Source organism: Pygocentrus nattereri, chromosome 12 (assembly GCF_015220715.1).
Source record: "Pygocentrus nattereri isolate fPygNat1 chromosome 12, fPygNat1.pri, whole genome shotgun sequence".
In the NCBI taxonomy this organism is placed as follows: domain Eukaryota; kingdom Metazoa; phylum Chordata; class Actinopteri; order Characiformes; family Serrasalmidae; genus Pygocentrus; species Pygocentrus nattereri.
In genome coordinates this window covers 38,363,176-38,388,544 of record NC_051222.1, presented here as the reverse complement: position 1 = coordinate 38,388,544, position 25,369 = coordinate 38,363,176, and the positions used below count along the sequence as shown (strand labels likewise).

Sequence of the window (25,369 nt, the reverse complement as noted above, 5' to 3'; positions counted from 1 at the left end):
GACTTTATTTGATCTGATGTTCAGTAAATGTTGGTGAAATCTGACCGAACTGGACTTTATTTGATCTGATGTTCAGTAAATGTTGGTGAAATCTGACCGAACTGGACTTTATTTGATCTGATGTTCAGTAAATGTTGGTGAAATCTGACCGAACTGGACTTTATTTGATCTGATGTTCAGTAAATGTTGGTGAAATCTGACCGAACTGGACTTTATTTGATCTGATGTTCAGTAAATGTTGTTGAAATCTGACCGAACTGGACTTTATTTGATCTGATGTTCAGTAAATGTTGGTGAAATCTGACCGAACTGGACTTTATTTGATCTGATGTTCAGTAAATGTTGGTGAAATCTGACCGAACTGGACTTTATTTGATCTGATGTTCAGTAAATGTTGGTGAAATCTGACCGAACTGGACTTTATTTGATCTGATGTTCAGTAAATGTTGGTGAAATCTGACCGAACTGGACTTTATTTGATCTGATGTTCAGTAAATGTTGGTGAAATCTGATCGAACTGGACTTTATTTGATCTGATGTTCAGTAAATGTTGGTGAAATCTGACTGAACTGGACTTTATTTGATCTGATGTTCAGTAAATGTTGTTGAAATCTGACCGAACTGGACTTTATTTGATCTGATGTTCAGTGAATGTTGGTGAAATCTGACCGAACTGGACTTTATTTGATCTGATGTTCAGTAAATGTTGGTGAAATCTGACCGAACTGGACTTTATTTGATCTGATGTTCAGTAAATGTTGGTGAAATCTGACCGAACTGGACTTTATTTGATCTAATGTTCAGTAAATGTTGGTGAAATCTGACCGAACTGGACTTTATTTGATCTGATGTTCAGTAAATGTTGTTGAAATCTGACCGAACTGGACTTTATTTGATCCGATGTTCAGTAAATGTTGGTGAAATCTGACCGAACTGGACTTTATTTGATCCGATGTTCAGTAAATGTTGGTGAAATCTGACCGAACTGGACTTTATTTGATCTGATGTTCAGTAAATGTTGGTGAAATCTGACCGAACTGGACTTTATTTGATCTGATGTTCAGTAAATGTTGGTGAAATCTGACCGAACTGGACTTTATTTGATCTGATGTTCAGTAAATGTTGTTGAAATCTGACCGAACTGGACTTTATTTGATCTGATGTTCAGTAAATGTTGAAATCTGACCGAACTGGACTTTATTTGATCTGATGTTCAGTAAATGTTGTTGAAATCTGACCGAACTGGACTTTATTTGATCTGATGTTCAGTAAATGTTGTTGAAATCTGACCGAACTGGACTTTATTTGATCTGATATTCAGTGAATGTTGGTGAAATCTGACCGAACTGGACTTTATTTGATCTGATGTTCAGTAAATGTTGTTGAAATCTGACCAAACTGGACTTTATTTGATCTGATGTTCAGTAAATGTTGGTGAAATCTGACCGAACTGGACTTTATTTGATCTGATGTTCAGTAAATGTTGGTGAAATCTGACCGAACTGGACTTTATTTGATCTGATATTCAGTAAATGTTGTTGAAATCTGACCGAACTGGACTTTATTTGATCCAATGTTCAGTTTGACTGTATAAGATGCTGATATTCCTACTCGGCTACTTCAGTAAACAGTACATGGCGCTGAGTCATGATGCAGGTCAGACGTTATGATGTTCTGGACCTTCGCTTGAGGGGATTTTCTCTAACTGGACCTTATTGGATTTTAAATAAAGACCCCTGCTGTAGAAAATGCTACAATATGAAGAGAACAAACCCTGCGAGGCCAAAGCTGATGCATGTTGGTGTGTCAGGGGTGGGGCTGGAGGTCAGAGCTCTGTTAAGGGTTATGAGTAACAGCCTTGGCCTCATCATTCAACACTCACTAATGAAGGAACCACTTGACGGAGGCCTGGCTGTTAAAGACCATTCTGCTGCTTTTCCGCCACCTCAGCGCGCCAGTGTTTATGTGTGTGTGTGTGTGTGTGTGTGTGTGTGTGTGTGTGTGTGTGTGTGTGTGTGAGTGAGTGTTCCTCTGTCCGTGAGGTCCAGATGAAAATAGAGACGCACTGATAACGATCTGCTATTTCTACTTTTAAACACCACCAAGCTTTAAAATCGGCTATTTTAATGCTTTGTTTGAAACGTCCCTTAAACTGACCACCTAAAAGTGGCCTTTCTCCACTGCCCAGGGTAAAAATACACGAGGGGAAACACATTCAGCTACTCCTGCATGGAGAGAATAGACAGAATAGCAGAAAATAGGAAGAGAAGGACAGAGGAAGAGTGAAGGGACGCTTCCATACGGGGACATTTACAGCACTGCAGGTCCAAATTAGGACATCGGCCCATCGGCAGTGGAGGGTCATTAGAATGGAAGGGCCAAAGGGCAGTATTTCACAAACAGGGAGTGTGTGTGTGTGTGTGTGTGTGTGTGTATTTCCTTTTTTACATTGTTTATTGACAAATGGACCAATAGAAATGCTCCAACATTGCTCTCTCTGTCACTCTCTCTCTCTCTCTCTCTCTCTCTGTATATATATATGTTTTGCTCTTTACTGCTGTAATCTATCTACCTGTCTGTCTATCTATCTGTCTTGGTTTCGGGCCACCATGTGCCACTAGAACATCTCCATTGAGCCTTCCTCTGGAACTGTAGTGGATGGCATCATCCTTTTGATGATGGTGGTGAACAGCGACGGCCCAAAATCTCCCACAGGTGTTGGGTGGAGTCTAATGTCGAAATGTCATCTAGAGGGTAATGGAAGAACATTGAGGTTAAATCGGGTCAGATCTGAGTCTGATTTGAAGCAGTGCCCTTTCGAACCTCCGTATAATCTGGGTCCATCACATACATCATAAAACCATGACAGATCTTACAGCTGTGGTCATCGATTCTGCAGCGTGTTAGTGTGCTTAGTGCATGGTGGTGTGTGTAGTGCATGTGTATCTTCTTATACATACATATATATATATATATATATATATATATATATATATCAATAGCCAAAAAAGGCTTTGGTTTGAATGGTTCCATGAAACACCAACAAACTCAATTAAAACTTGAGTTCTTAGTAAAAGCTTGACCTGTTCAGCCTGTGGTCTGACCGCTTTCTCCTAACCCACACGCGTGTGCTGCCCTAATTAACTGTGTAGCTCAAATCCTGTGGTCAGTTTTGAGCACCGGCCCTCACGCTATCTGCTCCAGAAACTCGTGCATGGGGCTGTTTGTTGCCTTCGGCTGCTAGACTTTATGATCACAGGTCTCAGACTAGACTTTTCCTTAATTTGTGTTACTATATTTCTATAGTTATTCCTGTAAGTCACTCTACTGCACAGGTACCGTACTGGCAAGAGAAACCTAACTGATATGCTTTGTGAGCCTCTGTGAACTCTTTGTGAGCCTGCTGTAAGAACAGTATGATATAGTGTTTGGAACAAGTAGAACGATCTGAAAGTGGAATAAAACTGGGATAAAAATGACTTAAAACCAGTAAAAATGTGTCGAAGCACTTTTAAAACTCTTAGAATGTTCTGATAATAAATATCAGATATATGGGCTACATTTTAGATATCAATGCTTTATTAAATACGTCATCAAAGAAACCCAACAGTGCTTATGAGCCTAAACCATAGAACCATTTTCTTTACTAAAGAACCCCTGAAGAACCACCTTTTTCTAAGAGTGTGTCTTTTAGTGTAGATTAAGGCCCAGTCCCATTCCACCCTTCACCCCTACCACTGAGCCCTTACCCCTCTGTTATGAGCGCTCACGTCTAGGGGTGGGGTGTCCCGATTGTTGTTGAGATTGAGGGGGGGGGGGGGGTGTCGGGGCTACTTGATCCTCCAAACAGAGGTTGCTAAAAGTATGCTCATGTCTCTGTAACTAGCTAGCTATCTTTCCCGTTCCACCTTAAATAGTCTGCCTGAAGTGCCAGGATGCAACTGCTGCACCATTTAAGGTGGAACAGGAAAATTTTCAAGAATCTCTGACTTCAGCTTCACATCACTGAAGAATTAGGGGGGGTGATAATAAATAACTGCCCCCCTCTTTGAAGGCGTATGATCCCTAAATGTAACTAAAGCCCAGCAGTGAGGAGCTGAACTTTCCCCCCCTCTGCTGTCCCTGCAGACGGGCAGGGTCGCCTACAGAGCAGCGCTAGTAGCTGTTAATGAAGTGATGTTTTCATTTCGTTGGGCAACCACTACCCTGTAACTCCGTTCCAATGGGGTTAAGGTGACATTCAAAAACAAGGGGTGGGGGTAGAAAGAAGAAACGGGACAGGGCCTCAGTCCTCAGGACACCTGGGTACATTGACCTACATTGTACATGACATACTGTGACACGTTCTGAAGACACTGTGATTTCTTTATTGTATTAATATCTGAGCTCAGTCTCTGAAGTGTGATTGTTTGTGTCCTCCTTGGTCTGGAGGAGAGGTCAGTGCGCTGAGGTGCTGACGTGAGCAGTGTGAAGTATGTTGAAAGGTCTAGAGGAGGAAATCTGCTGCGGTTTGCTTTCTGTCTTCAACTTGGCGCCGCTGTCGAGAGAACAGTGAGAACATGAAACTGAGCACTTTGCACAAATGCGAGCATTTTCCATGTGATCTGTGAAAAGTGTGAGATGTGATAAAAGTGCACATGCAGCAATGGTGAAGACGTTTATCTACAGTTCTGTGTGTTTGGGTAGCTTTGGCTCTTACACGTTGGCTTTGGGTGAGAATACTGACTTATACTTTAGTTATACTGGACAATTTGCTAATGTCCAGTTAGAGACTGTAGCTCATCTGTTGATGTACAGTTTTTGTTAGCCATCCTCTAGTCCTTAATCAATGGTCAGTTTCTGACAGTGTTTTCATATGAAGAAGACTGTGATTGGAAGTGCAAGGTTGGTGTTTCTAATAAAGTGGCCAATGAGTGGAAGCACACTGTAGGTGTTTCTAATAAAGTGGCCAGTGAGTGGAAGCACAGGTTAGATGTTTCTAATAAAGTGGCCAGTGAGTGGAAGCACAAGGTTGGTGTTTCTAATAAAGTGGCCTGTTAGTGGAAGCACAAGGTGGGAGTTTCTAATAAAGTGGCCAGTCAGTGGAAGCACAAGGTTGGTGTTTCTAATAAAGTGGCCAGTTAGTAGAAGCACAAGGTGGGTGTTTCTAATAAAGTGGCCAGTGAGTGGAAGCACAAGGTGGGTGTTTCTAATAAAGTGGCCAGTGAGTGGAAGCACAAAGTAGGTGTTTCTAATAAAGTGGCCAGTGAGTGGAAGCACAAGGTAGGAGTTTCTAATAAAGTGGCCAGTTAGTGGAAGCACAAAAATATGTGTTTCTAATAAAGTGGCCAGTTAGTGGAAGCACAAGGTTGGTGTTTCTAATAAAGTGGCCAGTGAGTGGAAGCACAAAGTAGGTGTTTCTAATAAAGTGGCCAGTGAGTGGAAGCACAAGGTAGGAGTTTCTAATAAAGTGGCCAGTTAGTGGAAGCACAAAAATATGTGTTTCTAATAAAGTGGCCAGTTAGTGGAAGCACAAGGTTGGTGTTTCTAATAAAGTGGCCAGTGAGTTGAAGCACAAAGTAGGTGTTTCTAATAAAGTGGCCAGTTAGTGGAAGCACAAGGTAGGAGTTTCTAATAAAGTGGCCAGTGAGTGGAAGCACAGGTTAGATGTTTCTAATAAAGTGGCCAGTGAGTGGAAGCACAAGGTAGGTGTTTCTAATAAAGTGGCCAGTGAGTGGAAGTACACTGTAGGTGTTTCTAATAAAGTGGCCAGTGAGTGGAAGCACAGGTTAAATGTTTCTAATAAAGTGGCCAGTGAGTGGAAGCACAAGGTAGGTGTTTCTAATAAAGTGGCCAGTGAGTGGAAGCACAAGGTAGGTGTTTCTAATAAAGTGGCCAGTGAGTGGAAGCACAAAGTAGGTGTTTCTAATAAAGTGGCCAGTGAGTGGAAGTACACTGTAGGTGTTTCTAATAAAGTGGCCAGTTAGTGGAAGCACAAGGTTGGTGTTTCTAATAAAGTGGCCAGTGAGTGGAAGCACAAAGTAGGTGTTTCTAATAAAGTGTCCAGTTAGTGGAAGCACAAGGTAGGAGTTTCTAATAAAGTGGCCAGTTAGTGGAAGCACAAGGTAGGAGTTTCTAATAAAGTGGCCAGTGAGTGGAAGCACAGGTTAGATGTTTCTAATAAAGTGGCCAGTGAGTGGAAGCACAGGTTAGATGTTTCTAATAAAGTGGCCAGTGAGTGGAAGCACAGGTTAGATGTTTCTAATAAAGTGGCCAGTGAGTGGAAGCACAGGTTAGATGTTTCTAATAAAGTGGCCAGTGAGTGGAAGCACAGGTTAGATGTTTCTAATAAAGTGGCCAGTGAGTGGAAGCACAGGTTAGATGTTTCTAATAAAGTGGCCAGTGAGTGGAAGTGCAAAGTAGGTGTTTCTAATAAAGTGGCCTGGGAGTGGAAGCACAAAGTAGGTGTTTCTAATAAAGTGGCCAGTGAGTGGAAGTACACTGTAGGTGTTTCTAATAAAGTGGCCTGGGAGTGGAAGCACAGGGTAGGTGTTTCTAATAAAGTGGCCAGTGAGTGGAAGCACAAGGTAGGTGTTTCTAATAAAGTGGCCAGTGAGTGGAAGCACAAAGTAGGTGTTTCTAATAAAGTGGCCAGTGAGTGGAAGCACAAAGTAGGTGTTTCTAATAAAGTGGCCAGTGAGTGGAAGCACAAGGTGGGTGTTTCTAATAAAGTGGCCAGTTAGTGGAAGCACAAGGTAGGTGTTTCTAATAAAGTGGCCAGTGAGTGGAAGCACAAAGTAGGTGTTTCTAATAAAGTGGCCAGTGAGTGGAAGCACAGGGTAGGTGTTTCTAATAAAGTGGCCAGTTAGTGGAAGCACAAGGTGGGTGTTTCTAATAAAGTGGCCAGTTAGTGGAAGCACAAGGTAGGTGTTTCTAATAAAGTGGCCAGTGAGTGGAAGCACAAGGTAGGTGTTTCTAATAAAGTGGCCAGTGAGTGGAAGCACCTGGATTGGTGGATTAGAGCAAAGGATGGCTAAATTGGGTTGTACAGCAGGAGGGTGGAGGGTGGAGCTTGAGGGGCCTTAACTTTGTCCGAGTGTTCAGGAGCTGCAGAATAACACTCCTCACTCTTGGTTCCTACAGTTGCACTTGGGTTCATGTTTTGTAAGACACAGAACCAAACGTGTGTAGTAGTTCAAGATTAGCAGTAGATGCTGTACGTATACCACCAACCGCCAAACCCAATTCATATAGAACGATACATTTACTCTCTTACAATAACCCAATCCACTTTCTTTACTAATCATATGGTTGTACTTATATGTATCATATTTGGCTGAAACAAACAGGAATACACTGCGGTTAGGAGCACAGAGCTTCATCAGCTTTTCCTCAGGAAGCTCTTGTGGTTGTGGGTAGAAGTTGCTGGTTTATGGTGTTTTTGCTGTGTGATTCTCTTTAAATGTATCTACAAAGCTGCATCTGACCAACGAGTGAACGTTTCCGTAGTTCAGTGGTCACCAACCCTGATTCTGGAGATGTACCTAGCTGCAGAATCTAGTTCCAGCCACCTTCTCCAGCCAGTATACATCTTCAGAAGCCTTTGATTGGCTGGATCAGATGCTACACTGCAAAACATGAGCCCTTTGCACGTGAAATGGTCTTAAATCTGACTGATATGTTAAACAAAGGAAATACGCTTGAGACCAGACAAATTATCAGCTAATACAGTGAGCAACTTGACTTACTTAAATCACTTAAAACAAATAAAAATGTCCAGATATTAGTTTAATAATCTTATAATAAGATTCTACCAATCTAACAATGAGAGATATCAGATGTATCGACTAGATTTAAGATGATTTCACTCACTGCCAGTTTTTGCCGTAGATGAAGGGTAGGAACTAAACTCTGCAGGACAGCAGGACCCCAGAAAGAGTTGATGTTAGCCTGCCCCCTACTGGACACACTCTGCATGTGCAGCAGCTTTGCAGGCGATTAGTCAGATGGATAGACTGGAGAACGCACTCTTAAAACCTGAAGGTGCCCAAACTGGATCTGTGGAGTGACCCTGTGGAACAGTACCTGCTGTTTCTCTACAGAACCTGTCAGTCTTTTTGTAAATGTGACGTGAAACGATGACAAACTTTATTTGAAGTTTACAGAACCTCCACAAGGTTCTACACCAGGCTTCAGGTTCCAGACCATACGTCCTTAAATGATACGAACAGTGCAGGACAGAACTGACATTAACCATCACAGTGTTCTGTAAAGATGTGGTGTTTAGGTCAGAGTCGGTGACGCTGTTCGTGCTTCCTGACGGCTTCTGTTCTGTTCTTCTTCATTTCTTCTGCTGTTTGTATTTCTGGTAGATGTTAACTGCATTTCATTGCCTTGTACCTGTCCTGAGCAATGACAAAGGACAAAGGTGTATCTATTGACTTGTTGATCTATCTATCTAAAATAATGCCTTGTTAATCTGATACATCTTATTTAGTTTTGTTCTGTGTTCTCCTCCTTGTTTTGTTTTGTTTTGATATTGTAGAAAATGACACGCTGTAGTAACTGTCCGGTTCTGAATACCTTCAGTAACTCACACTAAACAGAATGAACTAAACCAAGCCTCATGAAAACAGGAACACAGCAGTTATATGGATATTAGATTATATATATAAAATGCTAATTACACTGCAAAAGAAAAGAAGAGAAGTATGATGGAGTATCAGTATCACGTTTTAGCAGATGGACGGGTCAGTATATGGATGGCCCTTTGATACCCAGTGATAATTTCTTTCCTCTTCTTTTTTAGGTCTCCTCCTGGTTGTGCTCACTGGAAAGACTATGTCATGTGGTACTGGGTTCAAGAACGTGGGAAAGCAGTGTATAGGTAACATATCTGGATATTTGGTGAATGGCTGCACATGAGCCTATTGTCATCATGCCCAAAGTATACGGGTATAAAGCCGCCCAGCATTGGTCCAGAACTGACCATCCAAATCAGTACCTGACCTCACTGTTCAATAAAATCCTCACAGCAATGTTCAACATGTCGCGTAATGCCTCTTCATACTCTCTTCATACTATCTCTCTCTCTCCATCTCTTTCAGATGAGGATGAGTGTGAGGAACATGAGGAAGATCCCGGTATCTGTGGTCATAATTCAGTCTGTCACAACACAGACGGCAGCTATTACTGCAGCTGTCAGCCAGGATTTCAGCCCACAAAGCTCAACTTTACTGGCACCACTGGCCAGTGTAAAGGTGAGAGTGACACACCTACGAACACTCTTATCACTCTTAGAGCACACTGGACTGTAAACACACAAGATACTCTTATAAATAATCTGTAAACATGTTAACCCTTCTCTCTCCTGTCCTCCTCTCCTCAGACATAAATGAGTGCACAGATAAAGAGAAGATGTGTCCCGAGAACTCGACGTGTAAGAACTCTATTGGCTCGTACACGTGTGAGTGTAAACCTGGCTTCTGGAAGTCCACAGAGACCTCCACCTGTAAAGGTGAGATCTTGTCCACGGTTTTGCTTTATTATTTCTATTTCATCATTGTGTATATAGAACAATAATGTCTTGTCTTAATGTCTCCTGAAGTAAAGAATGCAAAGCTAAGTGAAAATATAATTCATCATACCCTTAACGCAGCGCTGTATAATATTTTTTGCTAAAAGTGAAAGAAATGGCATTACTGAGTGTGGAAAGAAGAGAACACACTAGTGAAGTGGAGAGTGTGCGTTGCTGTAAAGCCTGAAATGATCTTTTAAAAGTTAGAGGTGCTGGAACGGATTTGGCAGGAGTTTTTCACACCACCTGGTACGTCTTTACAAATGATGGTCATCCGGACAGGCTCAAAAGAAGGTCCCGCTCGATGTTTGGGCCTCAAATGACCTTAAAATGAACATCATACTGATGAAGATCCTTCACCCACATCCTCAGAAGACTGAGTTCTCTTTGAATTCTCTTTCAACACTCGCAAAAGTCGCACAAAAGCACAGCTATTGGTTGGTTAGTGTAGTGGGTAACACCTCTGCCTTCTACTCTGTAGACTGGGGTTCAATCCCCCACCTGGGTAACCACCCTACACTGTACAAATAAGAGTCCTTGGGCAAGACTCCCAACACCACCTTCACCTACTTGTGTAAAATCTGGATAAGATCGCCAGCCAAATGCCATAAATGTAACCAGCTCTTCTTTATGTTGCATGCAATTCCACCAGAGGGGTCTCCAAATCTCCAAATACTACATAGAGTTGCTTTAACTATATAATGGATTATGAAAGTGAGTTAAATTGACAAAGTATGACAAAAAAACAATGTGTGTTGGTTTGACCAGTAAGTTCAGAATGTAAAAGAAACAGTTTTATGAGTGCATAATAGTGAAAAACCACTGAAGACTCTTATTACTACAGTTCAGTCAAACTGGATCATCTTTAAACCTCAAATATCAATTATATACCCTTCGTTATTAAAACAGCAGTACGTACACATTTTAGCCACGTGGCACATTTTATTCCTTGTTTATGGATCACAGTTGCACCGATGCAGTTAGCATCATGCTAATTAGCCTCCATTGCTAACTATGTTAGCATTGTGGCTCCAGTGTGAAACCAAACATGTCTTGTCTGATTGCCTATGTTGGGAATCAGGGAAACGGGCTAAGCCTGCTCAAAGTGGATTTCCTCTAAATGGCTGAACAGCAGTGGTCTTATCGATTCTCCACATCGGCCTTTCGCCTGAGCATCTCATCCCTCTCCAGCTCCTTATAGGGGATCAGACCACTGAGCCACAACAGGATGCCAGTGAAGAATGCCAAGCCAAATAATCACTTAGGCCATCTTAGAACGATGTCAGCTATTAGCGTGACTAATCGGAGAAACCTTAAAACGTGCCAGTCAGTGCAGGTTTTCCAGTCGTTTAGCAGTGCTAAAGTAGATGAATTTCACTCTGAGCATAATTTATTTGATAAGCCTTAAACATAGTCCTGCTGCAGGACTTGTGTCCATTTTTAGCCTCATAGCTCCATTGCAAATCAAAAGAAACAAACCTTAGACACCAAACATGTCCAGGCTGACTGACCACATTTGGGGTGGAAGGGGTTTTAGCTATTTAACTATTAGTAATCAACTGCAATGAAAATATTCCAGAGTATTTCTGAAAGGGTCAACTGTTCTCGCTCGCAGACCCAGCCAAACTCACAGCTCACCAATTTTAGTAGTTGAAGTGCTGTGAGGTGTGTAATATTTAAGTTTATTAGCAATACTTAAAAAAAGCTGGTTTGTCGAGGGTTCTTTAGCAAAGAAAATGGTTCTATATAGAACCTTGAACACTCAAAGAACCCTTGTCATGAATAAAGGGCTATTTGCATCATGAAAGGGTTCCTGAGATTAACAGAGCCTGTGCTGTATGTGGTTCTATATAGCAGCAAAAAGGATTTCACTATTGTTACAAGCCAAAGAACCATTTTTTGGTACTGTGTAGAACCTTTTTTGCTAAGGGTGAGGATGATGTACATCCAATTGATGTACAATGGATGGTCCACTGGTCACCAAACCTCCTCCTGGAGATCTGCTTTCCTGCAGAGTTTAGTTCCAACCAGCTTCTAACATGCTGCCCCCTCCCTAACCCAATTTCGATATATCAAGTTAATTATGTTGTTATCTCAAGATAACAAAGTTATTTTGAGTTATGCATATTAGGTTAGCATATTTTAGTATTGTTGGGGATACAGGGATTTTGGAATTTAGGAAAACAAGTTAATTATGATGTGATCGAAAGATAGCAAGGTGGCTTTCTTGAGATAATGAGATAATTATCTTGTGATCTCAAGATGACAAATATTTTATCTTAAGATAACATGTTGATTAACTCATTATTTCATGGAAACAATCCAGACAATTATGACAACAGCTCAGGGCCTCTTCAAACCTCTGAAGCAGGTCTGGTAGGTTGTGGTTGATAGATCTCCAGGACCAGAGCTGGTGACCACTGGTCTGTTATCTTTTGTACGTTGGCCTTGATGTGGTGGATGGCTGTTTGTTTGTCTTTACTGGGAAAAAGACAATGATATGTGTAAATGCAGCAGGACTTGATGAGGAAGTTCCTTTTGTTTTAGCTGTTTGTTTTTCTAGCTAAATAAGGCCAGTGCTGAAGAAAGGCACCCACAGAAAAGAAGGAAGTGACCAAAATACAGAAACTGACCAAATAGAAATACAGAAACTGACCCCTCACATCAAGACCATTAGGCCTGAAACACCTCACGCAAACACACACACGCAAATTAAATTTGCATTCTAATGTGTATCACAATATAATTCTTATGCAATACGAGTGGACATATCGGAATATCGAACGTTATTGCTGTGGCTGATTTTATCTTGCAATAGTTTTTGTTGTTATGCTTAATGGAATATTGGAATATTTTGTTATCATGATTATTGGAATATTTTGCAGTAACGGTTGTTGGTTTATTGGAAGTTTTGTTGTAAATGTCACCATCAGAATATTGGAATGTTCATTGTTTCTGTGGCTATTGGTATATTGGAATATTTTGATTGTAATGGCTATTTGAATATTAGAATATTTGTCCTGTTAAAGGAATTTTGGAATGTTCTAATGTGGGGGAGCGATGAAGAGGCGGACGTACATGCTGAGAGAAGTGAAATTTATTAGGGGCAAATCCAAATTCAGGGTCAAAACGGTCCAGGTTAAGAGAGCCAACACGGATAGATCGGGGAACGGACTGACGAAAGAAACACAGACTAAACACACAAGTCATAAGAAACAAGACCAAACAATATAATACAGACACCAGCAACAGACTAGGGAAAACACAGGGCTTAAATACAAGAACAGGGATAACAAGACACAGATGGCACGGTCTGGAAACAAGGGGGCAGGACTGGGAAGATACAAAACAAGGAAGCACATGGATGACTGGGAGGTGCCAATCATGACAAATGTTCATTGTTTTTATGGCTGTTGGTATATTGGAATATTTTGATTGTAATGGCTATTGGAATATTAGAATATTTGCTCTGTTACAGGAATTTTGGAATTTTTATTGTTGCGGCTACTGGAATAATTAATCCTACGCTTTTGTTTAGAGTCCTGAGGGTTATAACTGCTGCACTAAAGTAAGAATGCAAATTGAATTTGTACAGTGTGTATCTGTCTAAAGTATGTTTTCAGCCTTTAAATGTAGTCATGTTATGTGTTTGGAGAGGGAAACACAGCTGAACTCCTCCTTCTTTCTCCTACTAGAGCTATAAGGGGGTTTCAGCCTTCTAGCTACAGGCAGAAGCTGCCCAGAACTCCAGGCTAAGTTCTCAGAGTTGTCCCCTTCCCTCAGTCAGTCTTCTGTCATGCTACCACCGCCATGTTGAAGGCGTCATCTGAACACATACACTGCAGTTGTAATGAAACTGACACGTTTTCTAACTTATCACTGCATAAAATCGACATTTCTGAAGAAAAGTGTGTGTGTGTGTCTTCACTGCAGACATTGATGAGTGTGCTAGAGCGCCCCCTGTGTGTGGTTCCCATGGCTTATGCAGTAACACACCCGGCACTTTCAACTGCACTTGCCATATGGGGTTCCGTAACCAGGGCAACAGCAGTATCCCATGTGAAGGTGAGGGCCAATAGGATTGTAGATGATGGACACTGACATTGCTTGGCTAACCTCATCACTTCAACACACACTCATCTGCAGCTCTCTATGGACAGCAGCACTACTAAACCCACAGGGGCCTGATCACTGATCATGTTTAGTGTAGAGGAGCTTCCTGAATGTCTGGGTTGGTCAGTTTCTTTTGAAAAATCTCTAAATTGAACGAATCTTGATTTATTAACAAAAAAACTTAATGAATACACGTGACATGTAAAAGCAGCGTACACAATCCAACAGTGAATGTGCTGCTCTAAATGATGTGCTGTATATTTAATATTTTCTACTATTAGAAAGACATTTTTCCTGAAAGAATCGGTCGTACTTTATTCGGATTCTCTCCTATAGATGCTCTGCAGGTACAAACTTCATAGTGCTATTCAGTTGATTATCAACAACAGTATGGTTATAGGGTTAGGAATAGGTGTAGGCCTTGCCCTGAGCTTAAGGTTAGGGTTAGGTTTAGGGTTAGGAATACATTTAGTGAAATAGGTAATAGATTTAATAAGAACTTCAAGTTTATACTGAACTTCAGGTTCTGCTTTATTTAATAGATGTGTAGTTAATGCTACTTAAGGACAGACTGAGCATTTACAAAGCCTCTACAGCCGACCCTCCAAATAAAGTGTTACCACAAAATCATTCGCAAATGTTACCCGAACACGTTTTCAACTAACTAACGAACAACGTTTCACCTAACTCATTAAGTGTGTGTGTGTGTGTGTGTGTGTGTGTGTGTGTGTGTGTGTGTCTCCACTGCAGACATTGATGAGTGTGCTAATGATCCTGCTGTGTGTGGTTCCCATGGCTTATGCAGTAACACACATGGCAGCTTCACCTGCACTTGCCCCATGGGGTTCCGTAACCAGGGCAACAGCAGTACCCCATGTGAAGGTGAGGGCCAATAGGATTTAATATTTATTACTATTAGAAAGACATTTTTCCTGAAAGAATCGGTCGTACTTTATTCGGATTCTCTCCTATAGATGCTCTGCAGGTACAAACTTCATAGTGCTATTCAGTTGATTATCAACAACAGTATGGTTATAGGGTTAGGAATAGGTGTAGGCCTTGCCCTGAGCTTAAGGTTAGGGTTAGGTTTAGGGTTAGGAATACATTTAGTGAAATAGGTAATAGATTTAATAAGAACTTCAAGTTTATACTGAACTTCAGGTTCTGCTTTATTTAATAGATGTGTAGTTAATGCTACTTAAGGACAGACTGAGCATTTACAAAGCCTCTACAACCGACCCTCCAAATAAAGTGTTACCACAAAATCATTCGCAAATGTTACCCGAACATGTTTTCAACTAACTAACGAACAACGTTTCATCTAACTCATTAACTGATTAAGTGTGTGTGTGTGTCTCCACTGCAGACATTGATGAGTGTGCTAATGATCCCGCTGTGTGTGGTTCCCATGGCTTATGCAGTAACACACATGGCAGCTTCACCTGCACTTGCCCCGTGGGGTTCCGTAACCAGGGCAACAGCAGTACCCCATGTGAAGGTGAGGGCCAATAGGATTGTAGATGATGGACACTCACATTGCTTGGCTAACCTCATCACTTCAACACACACTCATCTACAACTCTCTATGGACAGCAACGCTACTAAACCCACAGGGGCCTGATCACTGATCATGTTTAGTGTAGAGTAGGTTGACGAACCAGACACCGAAATAAACCCTGAAGTGACTACTGACTATAGGGAGCTGAATGCTTCCTCAGACTGTGTGTTCCAAAGAAGGTGTTTGGCATTAAGAAGGGCAGTTAATGAGGTAGCGATGCTACTATAACCATGACTAAATATATGGTAAAAACTTGCTTATCCAATAAAGTGCTGGAAACCTTTGACTGAAGTAGGTATGGGCCGGTTCAGAACTGCCTAAACCTTTGAATCATCCATACAAACTTTTTTTAGAGCTTATACTGTAACCTAAAAAGAACGCATGACAAATTAAATTTACATTTCTCACCTTTAATATACAAACAATTCTCTAAGAGTCTGGAGAAAGCCTGATGGAAATGGTTAATGTGGGTAATGGGATCTGGGGAGTAAATCAAAACGCCATCCATGTACGCTATATCAGATTTACCAATCATGTTTCTGAGGGCATGGTAGATGAACACTTGAAAGACAGAAGGAGCATTAGAGAAGCCGAATGGCATTACTAAATATTTGTAGTGCCCTCTACTAGTGATGAAAGCAGTCTCCCACTTTTCTTAACTCGCACGAGGTTGTAAGCACTACGAAGGTCCAGCTTAGTGAGGATTGTAGTGCCTCCAAGCTGTTCCAAAGCTACTGGAACTAAAGGTAAGGGATAAGATGCTCTAGATGTAGGGAGAATAACACCCTCAATAGGACAATAGAGCAGTCATATTCTGGATGAGGAGGTTCAGTGTCTTTATTCTCACTAAAAAAAAATTCTTTAAGGTCTTCATATTGAGAGGGAATCGCCATAGGACTATCTGAATTAAGGCGTTAAATGGACGTGGAAGTTAAAGCTAGACTGGGGAACTCAAGACACCGATTCTGAAAAAAGGGTTATAAACTGAGAATTTGACCAGGCGATATTGGGGTTATGTTTGTGCAGCCAGGGTAGGCCTAGAATGATGGAGTAGGCTGAAGAATTCAACACAAAAAGCTGATCTCTTCCTTATGGAGAGCACTGATATACAAAGTTACAGGTTTAGTGAGAGTATCAATGATCCCCTCTACAATTAGGTCACCCTCCACAGCTGACAAATGAAGATACTTAAAGAGGATCCACTGGAATCAGGAGTTGTTCCACTGGGGCTTTGTGAATAAAAGTTCTTTCAGCTTCAGAGTTGATTAAAGCTGAAATGAGAAAAACAGATTTGGGGCAGCACAAGGTCACAGGTAGCTGGAACAACTTTGCAGCCACCCCTTTGTGAGAACATTACCACGTTTACCACATCAGTGCATAGAGTTTCTTGGGGTTGGCATCTGAGGTCTATGCCGGCGTACTCGACAGTCATTTAAAACCTGTCCATGTAGCCTGCGAAGTAATTCCTCCTGTGAGAGAGGTTGAGTCACACTGCATTCATTCTTAGTGGACTTGATCCTTTGAAGAAACCTGAATGGGTGAGATGAGTGGAAGCGGAGATTCAGTGGTGAGCTGTCAATGTCTGATGTGCGATGCTGGTATTGGTTAGTTTCAGTCGATCCAGGTAAATGGCTAGCAAAATCAGTTCCTCAGGAGAAAGTTCATCATACTTACCAGCCGTTCCTGACAAAATGTCTATATTAAGACTGTTATGAAATGTTATCAACAAGTCTGACTCATTCCAAAAGCTACCAGCATCCAGTGTACAAAATTCCAGATTGTAGCAGACAAAGTCTTACAAGAAGTTCTCCCTGAGAATGTCCCTCACGAGACTGACTGTAAACAGACCAAAATTTTCTTAGAAATTGGTTCATACATGTCTGACTGCACCTGGGGTCAAATAGCAGTAGCCCACTCCAAAGCTTGACCCATCAAAGGGGATGCAGGTGGACCTAGAACTAAAACTAATGACTACATCTTTACACTTGTAAATCAACACAACAATTATTTCTGTGTCACCAAAATAGATTAACATGATTGAGAACAGACACCACAGGTGCCACACAGCCTCAAGGACCTTAGGGAGTATTGCCATGTGCAGTGGCTGTCAGAGGGCACCACACTCCCAGTTAAATAGGTCAGTGTGTTGTGGCTGCTGTGTTTGATGCTGATTTAGTTTGCAGTAAATTAGAGTAACTGTACACAGGAGGGTGGTTACTTGTGGTGTTCTTCTCAGATATTGTGTTCTCCTGCAATGTTGGGGTAGCACTGGGCCTGGGTCTGTTGAAGTTCCTTACAAACACCACACCACCATTTTGTAGTCATCAAGTTTTTCATTTTCAGCATAGAAGAAAAGCAGAAAACACATTTAATAGAAAATTACACAGCAGCTAAATCTCGTTTCAGCTGTGTGAGGGTCAGTGAGTCACTCTTTACCTTTATTCTAGCTTCCATTCTTTTCAGGAGACTCACTTTCAGCTCCTCAAAGAATCTGCAGACACACCTCCAAAGCTCAGTCGTAGAAGCTGGTTGATCATTATTTGAAGTAATCAAACCCATTCAGTGATGTTGAGGCCGGGACTCTGGGGTGGCCAGTCCATCGTTCAGCTTCTTTGTTTTGTTTTGTTCGACGAAGGTTTCTCAATACCTTGTTATAATCCCTCCTTATGCAATTGCTTTCTTCATAAGTATATAGCTGAATACTGAATCATTTCCATCAGTAAAAGCTCTTCTTAAAGTCTATGAATTGAATAAATCTTGGTTTATGAACAAAACAATGCATGTGATACTTAAGGCAGCATTCAGAAGTCAACTGTATATGCAGATCACAGAGGAATTGCCAAGACAGAGATTCCCAAACAACTGCTCACCTACTGCTAATTAAAAATATACCAATATTATACTAAGAAATCGCTGAACTGCTGAATCAAATCATCATTTAACGTCTCAAATTGAACTAAAGCTTTTTAATGTACAAAGTCATTTTTTCACTGTCAGCTCAAAGAATCGCAGCTCTTGTAACTGTAATTCCTTGATGTGATGTGATGTGATGTGTGGATGCAAACACAAATAGTCATAGATATATTAGAACCAAAACAAAGAACCAGATAACAGACAGAGTTTCTGCCTCTCTCAGACATCGACGAATGTGAAAGTGAGGAACACAAGTGTGGAGAACATGGGAAATGCAACAACTTACCCGGCAGCTACAACTGCACGTGCCACCCTGGATACAGTAACTATGGAAACAACCAGGCCAAATGCACAGGTAAGACAACACATGCCATTTACTCATCAGAAACACAGGCTTATGTGAAGTACCGATGAACACACCTGAATGTGCAAAAATAGGAAATATTACGAGGTGTGTAGATATGTACAAACATTTGACTGATACTGTAAATACTATTCAAACAAAGAAAAAAAGGGAAATTAACAAATTCATAAACTCCTTACCACACTTTCTAGCTCTGTTGACATATAGCAAATGATCTAATTGTTTTGTTGTGTGTGCAGAGCTGAAATGCGACCGAGCCAATATCACATCCAAACAGGTAAAAATATAGCAAGCATTATATTTGCATAAAACATTAAAAAAACAAATATTGCATTCAGAAATGTTATAACATTCTCTCTCTCTCTTTCTCTCTCTCTCTGTCTCTCTCTCTCTCTCTCTGTGTCTCTGTCTCTCTCTCTTAGGCTGCAATGGGTGATTTATTGAATCTGTTTAAGTCAAACTGTCAGTCACTGAGTCATCCGAAGCAGCAACATGACTCAGGAGAAACTTTACTGAAGGTACACACACACATGCATGTTCCAGATAAATAACAGCGTATAACTCTAGAGAGTCCAGCAAAGGAGTAATTTATTGGTCCATAACTGCAGAGTTGTTTCAATGGTTAAAGAAAGCATTATCTGTGATTCCAAAATGTTTAGCAGTGATTCTAAACTTTTGAGTAGTGATTCCACAATTAACTAATGGTAACCCAAACATCTGAACTGTGATTCCAAAATTTTGAATGGTCATAAAGAGGCTAACTTACTGGTTCTGGGTTCATCACTCACCTATGTGCAGTGATAAAGGTCATTCAGTATCCGGGTCACGGCACCACAATTTGACTCCACTTTCTTTAAAACCAGGACCAGGTGTCCAGCCTTGGATCTGTAGCACTGTTTTTTATTTCTTCTTTGCGGCATGGTTCACAAACACCAAGCTGACCCACTGAACATGACCAAAATGGTTGTGTTTATATAGGCTGGTTCAGGCACACTGTTGCCTGGACTAATGCCAAATTAGGCACGGAAGCAACACCTTTTCTTACCTTAGACATAGACCGCCAGAAATAACTGTTTGCAATGTCCTCCCAGGTGCAGCTCACATAAAACATACACATATCACATATGTAACATAATACTGAACATAATATTACATATAAAATACTTTATACAGCATCTTCTAAAGACTTAAATGGTGATTCCAACATTTTCTAAGTTGATTCCAAAGTTTTCTAAGTTGATTCCAAAGTTTTTAATGGTTGTTTGGATGTTTCAAACAGATTCCAAACGTTTTAAATGGTGATTATCAATATTTGAATGATTCCAAACTCTTAAATGGTAATTCCAAATGTTTGGAATCCAAACTTTAAACACAAATTTCAAACATTTATAAAATTCCAAACATGTAAACAGTAATTGCACATTGTTAATTGGCGATTTTGGACATTTTCATTAGAACTCCAAAATTCTGAAAGGCAATTCCAAACTTCTGAATGGAGATTTCAAAGTTTTGAACAGTAAATCAGAACTTCTCAGTGGTGATTCTTCCTTTTTTGAAGGGTGACTCCAGACTTTGAAAAGTGGTAGTGTATGCAGATGCACATGTGTCCAGCTCACTCTTTGTTTCTGTGGTTGATCTTTGTAGCACCTCATGAATGTGAGTGGTCAAGTGATGTCCAGCGGTAATGTCAGAGACAGTTCAACGCTGAGTACGTTTCTGGGGACAATGGAGGATACACTCCGCCTCATCGGACCCCAGCTCAGTGAACCCCTCACTAAAATGAACAACAACAACTCAGGTAGAGCAGCACACACATTCATGCATATATGCATTCACACAGGTATACACGGTCTACCAATAGTAAGTGCATGTGACTTGATAGGGTAACCCAAACCGAGTCTATTTTACAGTTTCTCATTAGACTGAATGAATAACCGACTCTAAATGTAGGTATTGTGATATAAACCGAGTCTGTTCTACAGTTTCTCATTAGACTGAATGAATAACCGACTCTAAATGTAGGTATTGTGATATAAACCGAGTCTGTTCTACAGTTTCTCATTAGGCTGAATGAATAACCGACTCTAAATGTAGGTATTGTGATATAAACCGAGTCCGTTCTACAGTTTCTCATTAGGCTGAATGAATAACCGGCTCTAAATGTAGGTATTGTGATATAAACCGAGTCTGTTCTACAGTTTCTCATTAGGCTGAATGAATAACCGACTCTAAATGTAGGTATTGTGATATAAACCGAGTCTGTTCTACAGTTTCTCGTTAGGCTGAATGAATAACCGACTCTAAATGTAGGTATTGTGATATAAACCGAGTCTGTTCTACAGTTTCTCATTAGACTGAATGAATAACTGACTCGAAATGTAGGTATTGTGATATAAACCGAGTCCGTTCTACAGTTTCTCATTAGGCTGAATGAATAACCGACTCTAAATGTAGGTATTGTGAAATAAACCGAGTCTGTTCTACAGTTTCTCGTTAGGCTGAATGAATAGCCGACTCTAAATGTAGGTATTGTGATATAAACCGAGTCTGTTCTACAGTTTCTCGTTAGGCTGAATGAATAACCGACTCTAAATGTAGGTATTGTGATATAAACCGAGTCTGTTCTACAGTTTCTCATTAGACTGAATGAATAACTGACTCGAAATGTAGGTATTGTGATATAAACCGAGTCCGTTCTACAGTTTCTCATTAGGCTGAATGAATAACCGACTCTAAATGTAGGTATTGTGATATAACCCGAGTCCGTTCTACAGTTTCTCATTAGGCTGAATGAATAACCAGCTCTAAATGTAGGTATTGTGATATAAACCGAGTCTGTTCTACAGTTTCTCATTAGACTGAATGAATAACCGACTCTAAATGTAGGTATTGTGATATAAACCGAGTCCGTTCTACAGTTTCTCATTAGACAGAATGAATAACCGGCTCTAAATGTAGGTATTGTGATATAAACCGAGTCCGTTCTACAGTTTCTCATTAGGCTGAATGAATAACCGACTCTAAATGTAGGTATTGTGATATAAACCGAGTCTGTTCTACAGTTTCTCATTAGGCTGAATGAATAACCGACTCTAAATGTAGGTATTGTGATATAAACCGAGTCTGTTCTACAGTTTCTCATTAGACTGAATGAATAACCGGCTCTAAATGTAGGTATTGTGATATAAACCGAGTCCGTTCTACAGTTTCTCATTAGACTGAATGAATAACCGTCTCTAAATGTAGATATTGTGATATAAACCGAGTCCGTTCTACAGTTTCTCATTAGACTGAATGAATAACCGACTCTAAATGTAGGTATTGTGATATAAACCGAGTCCGTTCTACAGTTTCTCATTAGGCTGAATGAATAACCGACTCTAAATGTAGGCATTGTGATATAAACCGAGTCTGTTCTACAGTTTCTCATTAGGCTGAATGAATAACCGACTCTAAATGTAGGTATTGTGATATAAACCGAGTCTGTTCTACAGTTTCTCATTTGGCTGAATGAATAACCGACTCTAAATGTAGGTATTGTGATATAAACCGAGTCTGTTCTACAGTTTCTCATTAGGCTGAATGAATAACCGGCTCTAAATGTAGGTATTGTGATATAAACTGAGTCCGTTCTACAGTTTCTCATTAGACTGAAAGAATAACCGGCTCTAAATGTAGGTATTGTGATATAAACCGAGTCTGTTCTACAGTTTCTCATTAGACTGAATGAATAACCGGCTCTAAATGTAGGTATTGTGATATAAACTGAGTCCGTTCTACAGTTTCTCATTAGACTGAATGAATAACCGACTCTAAATGTAGGTATTGTGATATAAACCGAGTCTGTTCTACAGTTTCTCATTAGGCTGAATGAATAACCGACTCTAAATGTAGGTATTGTGATATAAACCGAGTCTGTTCTACAGTTTCTCATTAGACTGAATGAATAACCGACTCTAAATGTAGGTATTGTGATATAAACCGAGTCTGTTCTACAGTTTCTCATTAGACTGAATGAATAACCGACTCTAAATGTAGGTATTGTGATATAAACCGAGTCTGTTCTACAGTTTCTCATTAGGCTGAATGAATAACCGACTCTAAATGTAGGTATTGTGATATAAACCGAGTCCGTTCTACAGTTTCTCATTAGACTGAATGAATAACCGACTCTAAATGTAGGTATTGTGATATAAACCGAGTCCGTTCTACAGTTTCTCATTAGGCTGAATGAATAACCGACTCTAAATGTAGGTATTGTGATATAAACCGAGTCCGTTCTACAGTTTCTCATTAGACTGAATGAATAACCGACTCTAAATGTAGGTATTGTGATATAAACCGAGTCCGTTCTACAGTTTCTCATTAGGCTGAATGAATAACCGACTCTAAATGTAGGTATTGTGATATAAACCGAGTCTGTTCTACAGTTTCTCATTAGGCTGAATGAATAACCGACTCTAAATGTAGGTATTGTGATATAAACCGAGTCTGTTCTACAGTTTCTCATTAGGCTGAATGAATAACCGACTCTAAATGTAGGTATTGTGATATAAACCGAGTCTGTTCTACAGTTTCTCATTAGACTGAATGAATAACCGACTCTAAATGTAGGTATTGTGATATAAACCGAGTCTGTTCTACAGTTTCTCATTAGGCTGAATGAGTAACTGGCTTTAAATGTATTAAGCTTGATTGGGTTTAAGTAAGTCATGGTGATTCTTTCACAGAGGCGTGTCTTGCGGTGAAGAGGGATCCGACGCCACCTAATGGCAGTATGATTATGAACACTGAAGGTGTTCATCTAAACATCAGCTGGAAAACAGCAGCTGGGGAAAAGTACCCAGGTACCCTCACACTTGCACACTATAAACACACAAACACACACCTTTAGTACACATAATGCACAGAGCTATTCAGATGGATGTAATGCTCCTGTAATCATCCTCAGGTTTTGCCTACGTGGCTCTGGTCAGTTATAATAAAAGCCTGAACTACCCCACCACCCCTGCCCTGGAGGACCCAAAGGCTGAGGGCAGAAACGCTTCGTACGAGCTCAACTCCCGAGTGGTGACGGTGCTCGTCAGTAACACCCAAACTGAACATCTGCCCGAGCCCGTAACGCTCACCTTCAAACACCTGCAGGTAAACAAACACACATTTTAGCAGACACAAAAACTTCTAAATCTAAATATACACTCATATAAAGACACACAACATGCTAATTTATCCAAATGTAGGTGACCCCAAACTTTTGATGGGCAGTGTATATAAGGTGTTTTTTTTTTGCACATTTTTAAGTGAAAAGAAATGAACGCATCCTCTATAGATAATGCACTTATGCACATTTTAATGCACAGCTAGTGCTTATTTGCTTGACTTTAACACATTGCGGGAAAATAGCAAGTATAAAATGTGACCTGTTTGAAAGTTTTATGTAACACTGAAAAGTTGTTTGATGTAAATGTGAACAAAGCTACCACATGAATGAAATGCACTACATCAACACAATTACTACCATTCAGTTTATCTTCGGCATTCAATAGCAAGTAAATGGAAGCAACAACTTTTGTCAGTGTATTTTTTTATATTTTTTTTCCCCAACCTGAAAATTTAGCAAAATAATGCCATATTTAATGATTTACGTACATTTTCTAAGTAGATCTCCACTTAGAAAATCAACGAAATCATCAGAATGTACACTGAGAAAAGTAAAACCTTTAGCCCTTTTGAGTACAAACTTCTACAAGACCCTAAGAATAGCTTAACCAGTTTCCAGTGAAATCCCTGTAGTTGCTGAACGATAACGGTTTTCCACACGTATTCATGTTCTCTTGCTCTTTCCTCAGAATGGGGCGGTGTCTGAGCAGCTGAACTACAGCTGTGTGTACTGGGACGAGACTCGGGATGGAGGGGCGTGGTCACAGAAGGGCTGCATGACGGCGGAGTTTAATTCCACGCATGCCGTGTGCACCTGGTCTCACCTGAGCAGCTTCGCTGTCCTTATGGCCCTGTATGAAGTCAAGGTAAAGCTGGCACAGCATTCATTTTGTTCTGAGCAGCTGTTGCTATACGTGACATGGCCAAAAGTATTGGGACACCCGTCCTAATCATTGAGTTCAAGTGTTTCTGCCACGCTCATTGCTAACAAGTGGACAAAATTAAATGCATAGCTTTACAGTCTTGATAGGCAAACACTGACAGTAGAGTGGGTCGCACTGATGACCTCAAAGAAAGGTCCATAAATGCATGATGTGGCTTGACTGGCCCTCACTGAGCACTGACCTCAAGAAAAGAGATTGCGAGCCAAGCCCTCTTGTCCAACATCAGTGTCTGACCTGGCAAAAATTCCCTTGGATGCAACATCTTGTAGGAAGCCTCCCAGAAAGGTGAAAGCTGTTAGAGCTGCAGATGGGGACCAACTCCATGTTCATGCCCATGGATTTAGAATGGGATTCATAAAAGCTCCTGTAGGTGTGATGTGTAGGTGTCCCAATATTTTTGTCCATATAGAGTATACGTTCATTGTGCTTTGAAGTAGTCACATGTTGCTAATTGCATGAAACCTGACAGTTACCCATAGAAATGAAAAAACGTAATCACACACTCTTTAAAATAAACCTACCAGAAAGGATTCTGGGGAGGTGATGCCATAAATCAGTGGTCACCAACCCAGATCCTAGAGATCTACCTTCTTCCAGAGTGTACTCTCAACCACAATCTGCCACACCTTCTCCAGATAATTAACTTCTTCACAACTCCCTCATTGGCTGGATCACATGCATTAGTGTTAGGTAAGAATGAGGCAGCATGTTAGATGTAGGCTGGAATGAAACTTGTCAGGAATGCAGATCTCCAGGAGGAG

The 25,369-nt window shown here is 40.6% G+C and overlaps 1 protein-coding gene across 6 annotated transcripts in view; it reads left to right on the top strand.

Annotated features, from left to right (window-relative positions):
• LOC108413075 (adhesion G protein-coupled receptor E5-like) overlaps positions 1–25,369 on the top strand; it is a 44,292-nt gene that overhangs the window by 10,515 nt on the left and 8,408 nt on the right. Inside the window, exons 2-14 of one of the 6 annotated variants that reach the window (XM_037543848.1) lie at positions 8,789–8,866; positions 9,087–9,239; positions 9,368–9,496; positions 13,490–13,621; positions 14,420–14,551; positions 15,036–15,167; positions 18,364–18,495; positions 18,744–18,781; positions 18,927–19,022; positions 20,149–20,302; positions 23,235–23,351; positions 23,456–23,649; positions 24,354–24,530. In XM_037543848.1, coding sequence (XP_037399745.1) covers positions 8,789–8,866; positions 9,087–9,239; positions 9,368–9,496; positions 13,490–13,621; positions 14,420–14,551; positions 15,036–15,167; positions 18,364–18,495; positions 18,744–18,781; positions 18,927–19,022; positions 20,149–20,302; positions 23,235–23,351; positions 23,456–23,649; positions 24,354–24,530 — 1,664 coding nt within the window. The remainder of the gene's footprint in view (positions 1–8,788; positions 8,867–9,086; positions 9,240–9,367; positions 9,497–13,489; positions 13,622–14,419; positions 14,552–15,035; positions 15,168–18,363; positions 18,496–18,743; positions 18,782–18,926; positions 19,023–20,148; positions 20,303–23,234; positions 23,352–23,455; positions 23,650–24,353; positions 24,531–25,369) is intronic. The other 5 variants (XM_017685418.2, XM_037543849.1, XM_037543850.1 and 2 more) reach the window with 5 other exon arrangements.